The following is a 19,023-nucleotide window of genomic DNA, read 5'->3' as shown; positions in this document are numbered from 1 at the left end:
AAGCATTCAGAGAATTTATTTTTGGTTCAAATACAGAGCAAGTTCCTGTATGTATTTTACACATTTAACTGCAAAAGGGTTTCAGCCCGTTTGGGCCTGACACATACAAATCTGCTTTTCATGTGTCCCTCATCAGGAAGACATGTTTTGGGTCTGAAAGCTACTCTTCTGCTTTTCTGCCAACCTCACTCTTTTTGCACTTTTTGCAGCATGTATATACGTGTGAAAGAAGACGCAGTCCACATGTGTAACTTATAAATGTTTCCATTTTTCAGCAGGAAAGGTGGTTGAAATTGACTATCACATTGGAAAGGCATGGCGCCAGTACAGAACAAGCGCATTCACTTAAAACTTGCAGAGCCTCGCATCTGGAGTCTCTCTCTCCCTCTCCAGGGGCCCCTCCGTGCCAGCCCTCACAACATCTACACACCGGGCATAGCTTATCTCCTTCATTGGGGTCATAAATCTTCTCAGGCTGCTTGTTTGCTTCGCTCTCACATACTAGAATGCTGAATTACTTTGATTATAACTTGCTAACCAACATGTTTTTTTAATTTTATTTAACTTAAAGCATGTCTGCTGAGTTTGTCAAAACTTTAGAATGCATGTGGACGTTGATCTTTCTCTCTAGATTAGGGAGTATTAAGTTGTGCTTTATATTTCATCTGCACCGTGTTCGCTTCCAATTGTCCTTGTTTGTGGAGGGGTTTCATTTTCCTCGTACTTTAGGCATTTCCTGTACATAATAGAACAGAATGGAGATATTCATCTTTTGCTACTATCCGCTTTAAGAACGCCACATTAAAGAAATTCTCATTTGGTTAAATAGTGTGGGTTGTGTAAAATGTGTTGCTTTTCCGTAGTACAGAAATGAAAATGTCACTTACCCAGAGTACATCTGTTCGTGGCATCAGTCGCTGTAGATTCGCATGTTTTGCATAGCCCGCCATCTGGTGTTGGGCCGGAGTGTTACAAGTTGTTTTTCTTCGAAGAAGTCTTTCGAGTCACGGGACCGAGTGACTCCTCCTTTTGTCTCCATTGCGCATGGGCGTCGACTCTATCCTCGATTGTTTTTCCCCCGCAGAGGGTGAGGTAGGAGTTGAATTGTAGTAATAGTGCCCATGCAATGGAGTGACTAAGTATGTACTTATTTAAGGTTGAAATGATATATATACAAATAGTTGAAGGTAACTTCCGAACTGCTACAGGCTCCCGGGGAGGCGGGTGGGCACATGCGAATCTACAGCGACTGATGCCACGAACAGATGTACACTGGGTAAGTGACATTTTCAGTTCGATGGCATCTGTCGCTGTAGATACGCATGTTTTGCATAGACTAGTAAGCAGTTATCTCCCCAAAAGCGGTGGCTCAGCCTGTAGGAGTGGAAGCAGTCTGAAACAATGTTCTTAATACGGCTTGACCTACTGTGGCTTGTTGTGCGGATAACACGTCTACACAGTAGTGCTTGGTGAATGTGTGAGGCGTAGACCATGTGGCTGCCTTACATATTTCTTGCATTGGGATGTTTCCTAGAAAGGCCATGGTAGCACCTTTCTTTCTGGTTGAGTGTGCCCTTGGTGTAATGGGCAGCTGTCGTTTAGCTTTAAGGTAGCAGATTTGGATGCATTTAACTATCCATCTGGCTATACCTTGTTTTGATATTGGGTTTCCTGCATGAGGTTTTTGAAATGCAATAAATAGTTGTTTAGTCTTTCTGATGTTCTTTGTTCTGTCAATGTAATACATTAATGCTCTTTTGACATCTAATGTATGTAGTGCCCTCTCAGCTACGGTATCTGGCTGTGGAAAGAACACTGGAAGTTCCACTGTTTGATTTAGATGGAACGGTGAAATAACCTTTGGTAAAAAGTTTGGATTAGTCCTTAGGACGACCTTATTCTTGTGTAGTTGTATAAAAGGTTCTTGTATTGTAAATGCCTGAATCTCGCTTACTCTTCTTAGGGAAGTAATGGTGATGAGAAATGCAACCTTCCAGGTTAGGAACTGTATTTCGCAGGAGTGCATGGGTTCAAAAGGTGGACCCATAAGTCTAGTTAGGACAACATTTAGGTTCCATGAAGGAACAGGTGGTGTTCTTGGTGGAATAATTCTTTTAAGGCCCTCCATGAATGCTTTAATGACTGGTATCCTATATAGGGAAGTTGAATAGGTAGTCTGCAGGTATGCAGATATTGCTGCAAGGTGTATTTTAATGGAAGAGAAAGCCAGGTTAGATTTTTGTAAGTGAAGCAAGTAACCCACTACATGTTTTGGAGTCGTGTGTAATGGTTGGATTTGATTAATATGGCAGTAGCAAACAAACCTCTTCCATTTACTTGCATAGCAGTGCCTGGTGGATGGCCTTCTGGCTTGCTTTATGACTTCCATACATTCTTGGGTAAGTTGTAAGTGCCCGAATTCTAGGATTTCAGGAGCCAAATTGCTAGATTCAGCGATGCTGGATCTGGGTGTCTGATCTTTTGGTTGTGTTGTGTCAATAGATCTGGCCTGTTGGGCAATTTGATGTGGGGTACTACTGATAGGTCTAGCAGCGTTGTGTACCAGGGTTGCCTTGCCCAAGTTGGAGCTATTAATATGATTTTGAGTTTGTTTTGACTGAGTTTGTTTACCAGATAAGGAAGGAGAGGGAGAGGTGGAAAAGCGTAAGCAAATATCCCTGACCAGTTCATCCATAGGGCATTGCCTTGGGACTGCTTGTGTGGGTATTTGGATGCGAAGTTTTGGCATTTTGTGTTCTCCTTCGTCGCAAACAAGTCTATTTGAGGTGTTCCCCAGAGTTTGAAATAGGTGTTCAGAATTTGGGGGTGAATTTCCCATTCGTGGACCTGTTGATGATCTCGAGAGAGATTGTCTGCGAGTCGATTCTGAATCCCTGGTATAAATTGTGCTATTAGGCGAATTTGGTTGTGAATTGCCCAACGCAAAAATGTTTGTGCTAGCAGGCTTAACTGCGTGGAGTGTGTCCCCCCTTGTTTGTTTAGATAATACATTGTTGTCATGTTGTCTGTTTTGACGAGAATGTATTTGTGAACTATTATTGGTTGGAAAGCTTTTAGTGCTTGAAAAACTGCTAGCAGTTCTAGGTGATTTATATGCAGTTTTGTTTGATGTACGTTCCATTGTCCTTGTATGCTGTGTTGATCGAGGTGTGCTCCCCACCCTGTCATGGAAGCATCTGTTGTTATTACGTATTGTGGCACTGGGTCTTGGAAAGGCCGCCCTTTGTTTAAATTTATGTTGTTCCACCATAGAAGCGAGAGGTAAGTTTGGCGGTCTATTAACACCAGATCTAGAAGATGACCCTGTGCTTGTGACCACTGTGATGCTAGGCACTGTTGTAAGGGCCTCATGTGCAGTCTTGCGTTTGGGACAATGGCTATGCATGAAGACATCATGCCTAGGAGTTGTAATATCATCTTTGCTTGTATCTTTTGTGTTGGATACATGCGTTGTATGATGTTGTTGAAATTTTGGATTCTTTGTGGACTTGGAGTGGCTACTCCTTTTGTTGAGTCTATTATGGCTCCTAGGTATTGTTGTACCTTACACGGCAGAATGTTGGATTTCGTGAAGTTGACGGTGAACCCTAGTTTGAAGAGGGTTTGTATGATTTGATTTGTGTGGTTTGAGCACACTTAACGAATGGGCCTTGACTAGCCAGTCGTCTAGATATGGGAACACATGTATTTGCTGCCTTCTGATGTGTGCAGCGACTACTGCTAGACATTTGGTAAAGACTCTTGGTGCGGTTGTTAATCCGAAAGGCAATACCTTGAATTGGTAATGTATTCCTTTGAATACAAACCTTAGGTATTTCCTGTGCGATGGGTGTATTGGTATATGGAAATACGCGTCTTTGAGGTCTAAAGTTGTCATGTAGTCATGTAGTTTTAGCAATGGTAACACTTCTTGTAGTGTGACCATGTGAAAGTGGTCTGATTTGATGAATGTGTTTACTATTCTGAGGTCTAGGATTGGTCTCAGCGTTTTGTCCTTCTTTGGTATCAGAAAGTACAGTGAGTAAACTCCTGTGTTTATTTGTGTGTTTGGTACTAATTCGATTGCATTCTTCTGCAATAGTGCCTGCACTTCTATCTCCAGGAGATTGGAATGATGTTTTGTCAAATTTTGTGCTTTTGGTGGAATGTTTGGAGGGAATTGTAGAAATTCTATGCAATAACCATGTTGGATAATTGCTAGAACCCAAGTGTCTGTAGTGATTTCCTCCCATGCTTTGTAATAATGACTTATTCTTCCCCTCACTGGTGTTGTGTGGAGGGGGTGAGTGACATGTGAGTCACTGCTTAGTAGTAGGGGTTTTGGGGCTTTGAAATTTTCCCCTATTCCTAGGGAATTGCCCTCCTCTATATTGTCCCCGAAAACCTCCTCTGTACTGTCCCTGGTAACTGGACGGTGTTGCCTGTGAGGTGCTGGCTTGTGTGCCCTGACCCCGAAACCCCCCTCTAAAGGGTGTTTTACGGAATGTGCTGTAATTCCCTCTGCTCTGCGGGGAGTAGAGTGCGCCCATGGCTTTAGCAGTGTCCGTGTCCTTTTTGAGTTTCTCAATCGCTGTGTCCACTTCTGGACCGAACAGTTCTTTTTCGTTAAAAGGCATATTGAGAACTGCTTGCTGAATCTCTGGTTTAAATCCAGACGTTCGGAGCCATGCATGCCTTCTGATAGTTACAGATGTATTAATTGTCCATGCAGCTGTATCTGCAGCGTCCATGGAGGAGCGGATTTGGTTGTTTGAAATGTTCTGTCCCTCCTCAACCACTTGTTTTGCCCTCTTTTGTAGGTCCTTGGGCAGATGTTCAATGAGATGTTGCATCTCATCCCAATGGGCTCTGTCATAGCGCGCAAGTAGTGCCTGAGAGTTAGCGATGCGCCACTGGTTTGCAGCTTGTGCTGCGACTCTCTTACCAGCTGCATCGAACTTGCGGCTTTCTTTATCTGGGGGTGGTGCATCTCCAGATGTGTGGGAGTTGGCCCTTTTCCTAGCTGCTCCTACAACGACAGTCTGGTGGCAGCTGTGTAGTGATGAAAACCGGGTCTGTAGGAGGCGCCTTATACTTTTTTTCCACTCTTGGTGTGATTGCCCTACTTTTGACCGTCTCCTTAAAGATTTCTTTTGCGTGCCGGAGCATACCAGGGAGCATAGGCAGGCTTTGGTAGGAGCTGTGGGTGGAGGAGAGGGTGTTGAATAAAAAGTCATCCTCGACCTGTTCTGAGTGGAGGCTTACATTGTGAAATTGTGCTGCTCTAGCCACCACTTGAGAATACGCAGTGCTGTCCTCTGGTGGAGATGGCTTCGTAGGGTATGCCTCCGGGCTGTTATCTGACACTGGGGCGTCGTATAAGTCCCATGCGTCCTGATCTTGGTCACCCTGGCTCATGGTGGTGTGAGCTGGGGAATGTGATGGAGTTTGTGCTGGTGAGACGTTAATTACAGGTGGAGGAGAGGGTGGTGGAGTAACCTTTTTCACCACCTTTGTTTGTGGTGTTTGTTCAGTTTGGAACTCCAATCTTCTCTTTCTTCTAATAGGGGGAAGGGTGCTTATTTTTCCTGTCCCCTCCTGTATGAAAATACGCTTTTGCGTATGGTCTACATCAGTTGATTGTAGCTCTTCCTCAAACCTATGCTTTCGCATTTGGGAGGTTAGCGATTGCTCTTCTGTATAAGAGCCTGAAACTGGGTCGGTTGCAGTCTGTTTTGGCACCGAAACCCTGTCTGCATCTTTTTTCGGCTCCGAGGTGACTTTTTTCTTTTTCGGGGCCGAAACCTCTCGGCGTCGATCTTCGTCGGTGCCGCTGTCTCGGCGTCGAGCCGTGTCTACACCGGTATCTCGGTGTCGATGCTTGTCTCCAGCACTTTCTCGGTCCCGAGAAGGCTGCGTGCCGGTGTCTCGACCGGAGTCGGACGATCTCGGCACCGTTTGGGCCTTTTTCGGTGCCGACGGTCGGTCACCGAATTTATGGGTCGAGCCATGGCCTGGTGGCAGTGGCGTCCCCTGGGCCTTGTAAATCTTCTTCTGAGTGGTTTTCGACGTCTTACTCACGGTTTGTGTATCGTCGAATCCTTCGGAGTCCGATTCGTGGATCGAAAAGGTTCCTTCCTCTTCTTGTTCCTCGAACTCTCGGTGGGCTGTCGGCGCGGACGCCATCTGAAGTCTTCTGGCTCGACGGTCTCGGAGTGTTTTTCGGGACCGGAACGCACGACAGGCCTCGCAGGTGTCTTCACTGTGCTCAGGTGACAGGCACAGGTTACAGACCAAGTGTTGGTCTGTATAGGGGTATTTATTGTGGCATTTGGGACAGAAGCGGAACGGGGTCCGTTCCATCGGCGTTCTTCTGCACGCGGTCGGGCCGACCAGGCCCCGACGGGGGATCGAAAAACTACCCCGAAGGGCACCGGAGCTCTTCGATCTTTCGACGCGGTGTTGAATCTAACTACGCCGATCCCGAACGCAACAATACCGACGAAAATCTTCCGAAATTAGCTATCTTTCCGTTCCGAAACTCGGAGCGACAGGAACACGTCTGAACCCGATGGCGGAAAAAAAACAATCGAAGATGGAGTCGACGCCCATGCGCAATGGAGACAAAAGGAGGAGTCACTCGGTCCCGTGACTCGAAAGACTTCTTCGAAGAAAAACAACTTGTAACACTCCGGCCCAACACCAGATGGCGAGCTATGCAAAACATGCGTATCTACAGCGACAGATGCCATCGAACTGTTACTTATTTAGTGCAAACCTGCAGAAATATGTTATGGAAAAGGAAATGGTGTGTGATGGGAAAAACGCTATTTGGTTTGCACGGGATACTATTTTGCTGCAGTCTTTAATTCTAGCCATTAATGATTTTCCATGTCAGTCTCCACAGGCACCAGCCTTTCTGTGGCAGCCTTCTTGCAATAGCTTCTCACCTCTGGTAGGTGGGACAGTCTGCCTCTTTCTTTCTGTGGTAACTCTCGACAATGCTTAGGATGGGGTCCCCCTGCTTCCAGTAATGACTTGTGGGGGGGTTCCAGGATTCTGATAATGATTCTGGGGGGGGGGGGGGCAGGGAGGGGGAGGGGGGAAGGTCCCCAAAAGTCTTGCATTGTACCTTCCATGTGCGGGAAGCTTGCATTGTACCTTCTGTGTGATTGAAGTTTCCGCCAGTTCCTAAATAAACTACCTATCCCTATCTTCCTTTCTATCTATTCTATGCAGCTCTCACCCATATATATTCGTCATGCCACATAATTTCACTACAGAAATACAAGCCACAAATCTGCACTCCACACCACACACATCCCCTACACGCCAACCAAAACACATAGAAGACATTGTCATTTACAACACCAATAGCACCAACTCTCGCAAATGTGAGTCCTTATGCATCACAAATGCTTTTTGGTTTAGTAAAGGGCTGTTTCAAATTCTTCAGATTCCAGGTACTTGCCTTTAGGTCTTATTATTTCATTGAGTATAGTTTGCAGTTGGGCATTTTTTCTGCTAGACCTAATCTCACTTCCCTTTGTATATCTTCCCTTGCATTTATTGTAAGGCATTCTTTAAATATTTGTATCCGCGCCTTGGTATGAGAAGTGTGTAATAGCACGCCACTCTGAGTAACGTCAGTTTTGAAGCTTTCATCTGAGTAACTGAAGAAGGTTTTGCACTGGGGATAACCAATGCCATGCTTGTTTCGACAGGGTACCCTTGCGTTAGCTGATGAAACCGCTATCAAGATCGAATTTCAGGAGGAAGGTCTTGGCCAAAACCTTTTAACTTGCCACCAGATACTGTTACATGTTGTTTGCTTGCTTGATGATTCCACTGTGGCATGACAGGAGAGCAACAAGTGTGGCAAGGAGCAATGTACAGGAATGGGTATTATACAACCCGGCATGGTATCTACTGCGAGGAGTTGTTCCAGGAGCAACAGAAGGCAATGCACTCGAATGTACGATATAAAAAGGGTATGATGTAAGGAGGATATCCAGGAGTGACCTATCGCAGAACATTCTTGGATGGGTCCACAGAAGAACCGCAGGAGTGACACATGGGGCTAGTCACTGCAGCCAGCTACACAATATCATCTGAGGGTTCAACCCAGAAGCGTCAACGGAGCAACCCATACGCGTGAGCAATATACTACCAACGATGCCACAGTCGTGAAGCAAAACGGTGTTGGTACACGCCACTAGTGTGCGTGGCGAGGAGCCAGGAGAGAAGGCGTCAGCGATGGACTCTGCGGACGGAATGCGTACAGGTTAGAATAGGCGGGACCTAGGCTTGGTCCAAGGAAGGTTGATGGATGGTTGTGAATGAGGAAGGGGCCTCCTTTCGTGGCTCAGAGAGTGAAGACACGACAGGATTGTACCCTTCACGTCCGTGCTGGATGTCCTAGGAAGAGAGGTTAATTAAGGGGGGGGTGGGTGGAAAGCAGGTAGGAGGAACAAGGAGGCAGACCACAACAGACATGGCACCTTGCAGCTCGGCTGCGCACACAAAGGGAGTGAGTAGATGATGGCTTCCAGGAGGTGAGATAGGATAGGGGAGGTGGATGGACACCACCCCGGGGTCAACAAGTCCAGAAGCCCGGTAACACTAAAGAACAAACATTAGCAAAGCGGATATGTTTTGCCTTTTGAACCTAATAGTTTTGCGCAAGCAGCCTTGTCCTAAATAAAAAAAAAAGGGCTTGATGACGCAGCCATGTTATTTGGTATACGGGTGCATTGCATGCATGACCACCTATGCACCACCACACATGCATGTGCCTAAGAAATCGTCTGCCCCTAATTATTTTTGATTTACAGATCTAAGGTGGTGGACGCCACTTCGACCAATAAATAAAACAATAACAAAATTGACTTCTGTAAGGTGGAGCAGTCCGCCAAAAAAACTGGAAGAATAGAGGTCATTCAATCAAGAGGCTGGAACGTGGTTATGGTCAGTGGGAGGGACAAACATAAGAAGAAAGAAGCAAACCATTGGATAAGAATCAAAAAAATGAGGGGCAAAGCCAACCAATGGAAAGCAATGGGCGGGCTCTAAACCTACTTTAAGTTTTTGGTAGATCTGCTAGAGTCTTTCACCTACAGACCTCTAATGGTTGTCTGGTAGGTGAGACCTAGAAACTTGTAGGTCAGTACACATCACACTATAAAAGAGAATGGCAACGCTGGCACAAAACACTTAATTATCAGCACAATAATCTCACTCAAACTACAGTACACAAGATTGTGTGTAGCTGCAGATGTGGGGATGCGTTTAGTCCAAATAATCAGACTTAACTGCGCAAGAACACCGCTATAGGAGGAATACTTCCGGGACAGGTTAGGTAGGCAACGTCCTCAGTCGCTCGTTTCACAACAGACTTGTACAGATAACCCTTGCTTTGAAGTTGAGGCTAGAGAGGAACAAACTTTTGTAAATGGGATCAGTACTTAAGACATTAATTCTTCATGCCTTTCTCCTGATAACCATTGTTCAGACCAGTACAGATACATAGTTCCCTCTGCCTGTGGGTTTGCAGAGGGTCAGCAGTCTTCAGATAGTTGGCATACACACCAGCTTCTATGCAGGACATGTCCAGGCCTCAAGACTCAGGAGCATTAATGCCCACGCCGAAGTGCACCGTGAGCTGGTCTGCATGAGGACTGAGCATTTCCACATCTACAGTGCGCAAAGAAGATGCAGAGAACACAACCAGCAGCACTAACATTTTAGTCTCTCGAAACCACTGCTCTGCTCCTCAAAAAGGTTCCCAACCAGGTCTTGTGATGAGACTCTGGGGGAGTATGTGTCTAAGGAAATGCCTCCTTGGCATGGTTACCCCCCAACTTTTTGCCTTTGCTGATGCTAAGTTTTGATTGAAAGTGTGCTGTGACCCTGCTAACCAGGCCCCAGCCCCAGCACCAGCGTTCTTTCCCTAAACTGTACCTTTGCTTCCACAATTGGCACAACCCTGGCACTCAGGTAAGCCCCCTGTAACTGGTACCCCAGGTACCAAGGGCCCTGATGCCAGGGAAGGTATCTAAGGGCTGCATCATGTCTTATGCCACCCTAGGGACCCCTCACTCAGCACATGCACACTGCCTCACAGCTTGTGTGTACTGGTGGGGAGAAAATGACTAAGTCGACATGGCACTCCCCTCAGAGTGCCATGCCAACCTAACACTCCTCAACACCCAACCTCCCCTCTAGCAGGCCTTACATCCCTACGGCAGGGTGCACTATACCACAGGTGAGGGCATAGTTGCATGAGCACTATACCCCTACAGTGCCTAAGCAAAACCTTAGACATTGTAAGTGCAGGGTGGCCATAAGAGTATATGGTCTGGGAGTTTGTCAAACATGAACTCCACAGTTCCATAATGGCTACATTGAAAACTGGGAAGTTTGGTATCAAACTTCTCAGCACAATAAATGCACACTGATGCCCGTGTGCAATTTATTGTAAAATACACCTAGAGGGCATCTTAGAGATGCCCCCTGAATACCTACCCAACTTCTAGTGCAGGCTGACCAGTTCCTGCCAGCCTGCCACACACCAGACATGTTGCTGGCCACATGGGGAGAGTGCCTTTGTCACTCTGTGGCCAGGAACAAAGCCTGTACTGGGTGGAGATGCTTCTCACCTCCCCCTGCAAGAACTTTAACACCTGGCGGTGAGCCTCAAAGGCTCACCCCTTTTGTTACAGCGCCCAACGGCATCCCAGCTAGTGGAGATGCCTGCCCCTCCAGCCACTGCCCCCACTTTTGGCGGCAAGGCTGGAGGAGATAATGAGAAAAACAAGGAGGTGTCACCCACCAGACAGGACAGCCCCTAAGGTGTCCTGAGCTGAGGTGACCCCTGCCTTTAGAAATCTTCCATCTTGAGTGTGGAGGATTCCCCCAATAGGATTAGGGATGTGCCCCCCTCCCCACAGGGAGGAGGCACAAAGAGGGTGTAGCCACCCTCAAGGACAGTAGCCATTGGCTACTGCCCTCCCAGACCTAAACACCCCCCTAAATTCAGTATTTAGGGGCTCCCCAAATCCCAGGAAATCAGATTCCTGCAACCTGAAGAAAGAAGGACTGTTGACCTACAAGCCTGCAGAGAAGGAGGAAGACGACAACTTATTTGGCCCCAGCCCTACCGGCCTGTCTCCAACTTTGAAAACCTGCTCCAGCGACTCATCCGACAGGGACCAGCGACCTCTGAAGCCTCAGAGGACTACCCCGGACTACAGGACCAAGAAACTCCTGTGAACAGCGTCCCTGTTCAAAACCAACTACTTCTTTGCAAAAAGAAGCAACTTCCAAGGACTTCACATTTCCCACCGGAAGCATGAGACTTTACACTCTGCACCCAACGCTCCCGGCTCGAGATTCAGAGAACCAACACCTCAGGGAGGACTCCCCGGCAACTGTGAGCCCATGAGTAACCAGAGACGACCCCCCTGAGCCCCCACATCGATGCCTGCAGAGAGAATCCAGAGGCTCCCCCTGACTGCAACTGTCTGTAACAAGGGACCCGACGCCTGGAACCAACACTGCACCCCCAGCCCCCAGGACCTGAAGGAACCGAACTTTGATGCAGGAGTGACCCCCAGGCGACCCTCTGCCTATGTGGTGGCTGTCCCGAGAAGCCCCCCCTGTGCCTGCCTGCACCTCTAGAGTGACCCCCGGGTCCCTCCATTGATTCCTACCTGAAACCCGACGCCTGCTTTGCACACTTCACCAGGCCACCCCTGTGCCGATGAGGGTGTGTTTTGTGTGCCTACTTGTGTCCCCCCCAGTGCTCTACAAAACCCCCCAGGTCTGCCCCCAGAGGATGCAGGTACTTACCTGCTGGCAAACTGGAACCGGAGCACCCCCGTTCTCCATAGGCGCCTATGTGTTTTGGGCACCTCTTTGACCTCTGCATCTGACCGGCCCTGACCTGCTGGTGTGGTAACTTTGGGGTTGCCCTAAACCCCTAACGGTGGGCTGCCTATGCCCCAGGACTGAGACTTGTAAGTGTTTTACTTACCTCCTAATCTAACCTTTACTTACCTCCCCCAGGAACTGTTGATTTTTGCACTGTGTCCACTTTGAAAATAGCTTATTGCCATTTTTACAAAGACTGTACGTGATATTGTTTTCATTCAAAGTTCCTAAAGTATCTAAGTGAAGTACCTTACATTTAAAGTATTAACTAAGTCTTTAACCTGTGGTTCTTAAAATAAACTAAGAAAATATTTTTTTTTTCAATATAAAAACCTATTGGCCTGGAATAAGTCTTTGAGTGTGTGTTCCTCATTTATTGCCTTTGTGTGTACAACAAATGCTTAACACTATCCTCTGATAAGCCTACTGCTCGACCACACTGCCACAAAATAGAGCATTAGAATTTTGCCACTATCTTACCTCTAAGGGTAACCCTTGGACTCTGTGCACACTATTTCTTACTTTGAAACAGTATACACAGAGCCAACTTCCTACAATGTGTATAAAACAGGACTGCTGGGGCATATCAAAGCCAGGCTTTAAAGGTACTTAGATAAACACAGTAACCAAATCAGTGGATCCCCAAACCCCAGGCACGAGTGGGACTCTGAGAGCCCCCTACACTCACGGAGAGGAGACAGCAAGCGCCATCACAGCAGCACAGTCGTAGAAGGCGAAGTCTGTGGACGCAACGATGACCTCGCCGAACATCACTGCCAAGGGTACCACGACGTGGTCTAGAAGATGAAACACAGGTGTTAACGCAAAAACACACCCAAGCAGTATTTACCCCTTTGTATTTTACAGCATCGCTGCAGGACATGCCCAACAGGGAAGTCTACACTCTATTCATACTGAAAAATGAAGAAACACCCCCAAGCATCCCTGCCCTTCCGCTCTGTATCCCTGCATTGAATAGAAAAAAGCTCTTCTCCTGTGACACAGTACTAAACAAAGAACAAATCCACCGCCCAGGGCAAAGGGAAGCAAAACCAAGACATTTATATCCCTCCATATCTGTCTCACTGCATTACCAGAAAGAACAAGGGAGGCCCCAGACACTGCCATCCTTCTGTCTCTTTAATGTGTGGCACAAAGGACACCCCAGACGTTGCCGTCCTTCGGTCTCACTGCATTACTGTATAGAACACAGGACACCCGAGACATCGCCGTCCTTCGGTCTCACTGCATTACTGTATAGAATACAGGACACCCCAGACATCGCCCCCCTTCGGTCTCATTGCATTACTGTATGGAACAAAGGATACCCCAGACATCGCCACCCTTCGGTCTCACTGCATTACTGTATAGAAGAATGGATACTATTTGAGCTTACTCCAGCGGTGCCGCCCGTGCTACTCGACCCCAGCTGCCTGAGCTTCCTCCAGCGATGCCGTCCGTGCTACATGACCCCAGCTGCCTGAGCTTCCTCCAGCGGTACCGTCAGTGCTACACGACCCCAGCTGCCTGAGCTTCCCCCAGCGGTACCGTCACTGCTACACGACCCACGCTGCCTGAGCTTCCTCCAGCTGTGCCGCCCGTGCTACACGACCCCAGCTGCCTGAGCTTCCTCCAGCGGTACCGTCAGTGCTATATGACCCCAGCTGCCTGAGCTTCCTCCAGCGGTGCCGTCCGTGCTACACAACCCACGCTGCCTGAGCTTCCTCCAGCGGTGCTGTGTCACTGCTACACGACCCACGCTGCCTGAGCTTCCTCCAGCTGTGCCGCCCGTGCTACACGACCCCAGCTGCCTGAGCTTCCTCCAGCGGTACAGTCAGTGCTATATGACCCCAGCTGCCTGAGCTTCCTCCAGCGGTGCCGTCCGTGCTACACAACCCACGCTGCCTGAGCTTCCTCCAGCGGTGCTGTGTCACTGCTACACGACCCACGCTGCCTGAGCTTCCTCCAGCGGTGCTGTGTCACTGCTACACGACACGCTGCCTGAGCTTCTTCCAGCGGTGCTGCGTCACTGCTACACGACCCCAGCTGCCTGACCTTCCTTCAGCGGTGCTGTGTCACTACTACACAACCCACACTGCCTGAGCTTCCTCCAGTGGTGCTGTGTCACTGCTACACGACCCCAGCTGCCTGACCTTCCTTCAGCGGTGCTGTGTCACTGCTACACAACCCACGCTGCCTGAGCTTCCTCCAGCGGTGCTGTGTCACTGCTACACGACACGCTGCCTGAGCTTCTTCCAGCGGTGCTGCGTCACTGCTACACGACCCCAGCTGTCTGACCTTCCTTCAGCGGTGCTGTGTCACTACTACACAACCCACACTGCCTGAGCTTCCTCCAGTGGTGCTGTGTCACTGCTACACGACCCCAGCTGCCTGACCTTCCTTCAGCGGTGCTGTGTCACTGCTACACAACCCACGCTGCCTGAGCTTCCTCCAGTGGTGCTGTGTCACTGCTACACGACCCCAGCTGCCTGAGCTTCTACCAGCGGTGCCCCTGGGACTGCAGCAGCGTTATCTTTTCCCAGCAGTTCCCTGTCGCTGCTATAAAAGCATAGCAGAAAGAGCTTCCTTCTGCAGTGTCCTATCCGAACAGTACTTTATCTCACAGTTGCTCACCCATGCCCTGCTGGGTCGGCGGGATCTGCTCTGGCGGTGGTGCTTCACAGGAGATTTCAGTGCCCAGGACCTCGGCTGGACTCTTGTAGTCGCCAAAGGCGCAGACGAAGCCAGAGCCCTCATCCAGGGCAGGAAGACCAGGAACTGTCAGGTGGACTGGACTCTGAAGGGCAGAGAGCACAAACCGGTCAGTAAAGAGACCCCATCTCAGCATCCCCTGATGGTCTCATTGAAAGGATGCTTGAGACAGCAGGACCGATGAGGCGGACTGGACAATGCATGGGATAATCGATAACTTTGGTCAGTCTGATAATCAATAACTGTCTGGTTAGTCGATAACTCTGGTCACTCTGGTCTGCGTTAAAGGCTGGAAGGGCGGAATCGGAGATTGTCAGGTCAGTGTTGGAGACCAGTGCTCCTCTAAGGGGGTCAGAACTGGAGCGGAGTCAGTCATGTATTAGCCTCAAGAAAGACATGCAACTGGCCATGCTGCAGACCTAACAGTCTTAGAGGGGCTGCAGAACATTGGGAAGTCTCAAGACACAAGCACAGGCGAGACCTGTGTGACCAGGATCCTGTACCTGGGTGCGCTGGGCGAGGCTCAGGTTGGCTGGGCGCATCTCCTGCACCACCAGACACCGCTCATTCTCTTGGTAACTCCAGAGCCAGTGGTCCTCGGCCCCTTCAGTCTGGCACTCAGCCTTCTCTGTGCACCTGTGGGAGAGAAGGAGGAAGGTAGGAACAACTGAGTGACTAAGGAACGAGTACACTCCTCTCCAACCCCCACGTTAAAGGGACAAGTGGGGGCACTCCCCCCAACTTCAGTGAGGGCACCCCCCGTTAAGGCATATAATGAAGCTGGAAGGCATGCTGAACACACCCACTTATTGCACCCTTTGAAAGCCTTCTCACCATCCCTCCAGTGACATGTCAGACCGCCCCCATCCCACAGCAGTGTGTCGTCCTACCACAGTTTGATGTACCGTGTGTGGGGGTGCCTCCAAGTCACCAGTGCAGAGAGCACTAGAGTAGCCGGTAGGTAGGCGTGCACAGAGAGCTAAGACATGCCCAGGTTACAGGTTAGGAGCTCCTGGACTCCTAGGTAGGCGAGGTCTCCACTGGTGGCCCAGATCTGGAGTCCGTCTGACTTGTTACAGATGGATCCGCAGACCCAGTGGCTCCCGGATGATCCAAACTTACCTGCCCTGTAGGACACACCAGCCACAGAAAGGGTCCCGGGCCTGCAAGCAGGAGCTGCAGTCGGAGAACTGGGAGCATTCCGCAATGGGCAGCTTGGTCACCTACAACAACAGAGCATGCATCAAGCTTGTGTTAACATATCCGTTCAAACCAAACATAGGAGCCTCCAGCACTGAAGCAGAGAGATGCTTGTAAGGACCTGGGGAGGTTAAACCACTGCCAAATGCATCAGAGCCCTGTGAAAGTGACGGGTATGATCCCAGGGTAGAAACATGACACGCACCGCTGCAAAGGTCCCTCAGCAGAGCGTGGGCACCGCAGCTCCCACAGTCTTCAAGGAAAGACCTCGGGGAGCACCACTGCTCCTGAGGGAGCCCCCCAACGTCCATAACCACGGGGAGGGCCTGGCCTTTATCACTGCAAGGGTGCCTCCTACTGTGCTTGAAGTGTGTGAGCATTGTAGCGTTCCCAGCCACAGGGGGCAGAGACCTCACATGTAATCCTGTCGCGAGTGGGCACCACCACTGTGGAATCCACAACCCCACGATAAAGCACAAAGTAAGCACCACAACTTCTGTAACACTAGGGAGGGCCCGGCCTTTACCACTGCAAGGGAGCCTCCTTCTACTCTCCTTAAAATGTGTGAGCATTGCAGGTTTCCTAAGACAGGGGGCAGACACCCCACCTATGCCATTGCCACTGCTACAGTGTCTACAGCCCCTTGGTGGGGCTGGCTTTCACCAAAGCAACCACCACAACTTCCATATACCCGGGATAAGGACCCGGCATGTACCACCGTGCAGCGCCACCTGAGCGGTACCAATGCAGAGACCTATGGCCTGTACAGCCTCACAGCCAAGAGGCCAGGGGCGTGGCCAGGTCCAGTGGCCCTTGGGGGTTGACAAGGGTGAAGCACAGCTCCTCCATCAGCAGAGGATCCCCACAGCAGCCTGTGCGTCCTCTGTCTGGTGGAAGGTGGTGAGATGAATGAAGCGGGCTATGTGGAGTTGGCAGGGAATCAAGGCGACATCCAACTGATGCTCATGGGAATGGATCGTTCTGGCAGTACTGGGCATTGCATTGTCAGGTGGCATTGAGGCCGCGGGAAGAGTGCAACGTGATAGAGGGGCGTACGTTAAACTTAGAGCTACGGGGTGTCCCTGAGGGGGCATCCTTGGTGTGTGTGAAAGTGCTTGAGCTAGCGGAGCTGTGGCATTCAGAGGTTGGCAGGGGGATGTTTGCTGGAGAGCTGTAGTATTTGCTACAGAGTGTATTTGGCAGAAGGGACTGGAATGTGCAGAAAGGGTGCGACTGGGACAAGAATGGGAAGGGACGGGGACAAGAATGGGAAGGGACGGGGACAAGAATGGGAAAGGACGGGGACAAGAATGGAAAGGGACGGGGACAAGAATGGAAAGGGACGGGGACAAGAATGGAAAGGCACGGGGACAAGAATGGAAAGGCACGGGGACAAGAATGGGAAGTGAGAGGGACAAGAATGGGAAGCAACGGGGACAAGATTGGAAAGGCACGGGGACAAGATTGGAAAGGCACGGGGACAAGATTGGGAAGGCACGGGGACAAGATTGGGAAGGCACGGGGACAAGATTGGGAAGGCACGGGGACAAGATTGGGAAGGCACGGGGACAAGATTGGGAAGGCACGGGGACAAGATTGGGAAGGCACGGGGACAAGATTGGGAAGGCACGGGGACAAGATTGGGAAGGCACGGGGACAAGAATGGGAAGGCACGGGGACAAGAATGGGAAGGGACGGGGACAAGAATGGGAAGGGACGAGGTGACTGGGGTGTTGATGTGTGCGTGCAGCGGGTAGGGCTGTGGTAAATTTAAGAACTGTTGGAAGCATTTTGTTGGTAGGGCTTGTGGGTGGTAAAGTGGAATCGTAGTGTCTGCATTTTGAGGGTGGATTGTGCGTTTTAGATGTGTGTTCAGTGCTACATGTGGTCAGTGGTAATGGGCGTGGAAGAGGAGTGAGCGATGTGGTGGTGGGCTGTGGGTCTGTTGTGTGGCAGCAGCGGTGACTGGTGCGGTGTGTCAGATAGATGGTGTGGTTGTATGGTTAAGCTGGGTCTGGTGCTTGGTGGACTAATATGTCCACTGTAGGGGCCTGTGTTTGACCTCATGGTTACAAAGTTCAAACCTCAGCGGGTCCACTCAGCCATTCATCCTTCTGAGGTCAATAAAATGAGTACCGTTGGGTAGCAATAATCAACGGTTATTCAGCACCAAGATACCCTTCTGGGTGAACGTGTGCTTTACAAGTACAGGTTATGTTAATCCTGTTTAAGGTGGTATGTTGTGGCTTTTGTGTTCTTGCATTGTCATCAGTAGTTCTTTAGATCTTCTCTAGCCCTCAGTGACAACCGAATAAAAAAAAAAACTCATCAGAACATTCGAGAAGATGTAGGGAGAATTCTCCACGAGAGCCATGCATGACAGTCACCCACATCTAACACAACCAGTGCAAGAACGAGATGAAGGCTTCCTGAGGCCCACCAGACATCAGCGAGGTCTCTGCAGAAACCCGGGGGATCTCTCTACACCAGGTATGAAACCAAGGGCCAGATGTAGCAAAGGGTTTTACCCATTCTGTGTCTATGGGAAAATGTGTTTGTACATGTGGCCCCAAGCTCCACACAGCTAACAACATCCTAAGGGAACGTGCACAAGACTCGCCCTCACAGCGCTTTCAACACAGCAGTAACACTAACACACCAGTGCCCACTCGGATAGTCGACCACCCGCTCCCTCCCAACCCTGCAGACTACAGACACTAGCCAAGACATGGGCTGCACGGCGCGTAGAGCGGGAGGCACGTTTCTAAGCGCTGCACCGCAGGATTAGTCGCCAGTATCTTGCAGAAAGCAATTTGACACGATTCTGTAGGTAAACGTTGCATTTCGTTCCCCGTCCTGCCTTGTTGTCTGAGCGCTTTTATTCTGGCGAGAGGAGTCCATTTCAGGTCGATGAAAACCTGCAGTCCTGCTTCTATGTTTGAAGTCTTAAAGTTTTATTTTCAGACTGGCGCCACTGTACAGCTGTGGCGGTGGGTACTTTCGTGCCTGTGGGTACCGGTTTGGGTGTGCTGGTTTCATTATCTCTAAGCGGGGGGGTCTGGTGACATTGGAGGGCTGGAGGTGAATATATGAGGGTGCTGTGTGGTTTTCGAATGAAAGCTGTGTCCTTCATGCCCTTTCGAGCTCTCCACTAGATGGCAGCGTTGTGTTGTTTTTAGC

At 49.6% G+C, this 19,023-nt stretch overlaps 1 protein-coding gene across 4 annotated transcripts in view; it reads right to left on the bottom strand.

Moving 5' to 3' along the window:
* Window positions 1-19,023, bottom strand: part of PLXNB3 (plexin B3) — a 255,741-nt gene that overhangs the window by 78,061 nt on the left and 158,657 nt on the right. For all 4 annotated transcript variants that reach the window (XM_069209417.1, XM_069209416.1, XM_069209419.1 and 1 more), the window contains 4 exons: window positions 15,766-15,866; window positions 15,147-15,279; window positions 14,566-14,728; window positions 12,620-12,728 (listed from right to left, as the gene is read on the bottom strand). In XM_069209417.1, coding sequence (XP_069065518.1) covers window positions 12,620-12,728; window positions 14,566-14,728; window positions 15,147-15,279; window positions 15,766-15,866 — 506 coding nt within the window. The remainder of the gene's footprint in view (window positions 1-12,619; window positions 12,729-14,565; window positions 14,729-15,146; window positions 15,280-15,765; window positions 15,867-19,023) is intronic.

Source organism: Pleurodeles waltl, chromosome 10, assembly GCF_031143425.1.
Source record: "Pleurodeles waltl isolate 20211129_DDA chromosome 10, aPleWal1.hap1.20221129, whole genome shotgun sequence".
NCBI lineage: Eukaryota > Metazoa > Chordata > Amphibia > Caudata > Salamandridae > Pleurodeles > Pleurodeles waltl.
The sequence above is the reverse complement of the archived record's forward strand: the minus strand, read 5'-3'. Positions and strand labels throughout refer to the sequence as shown.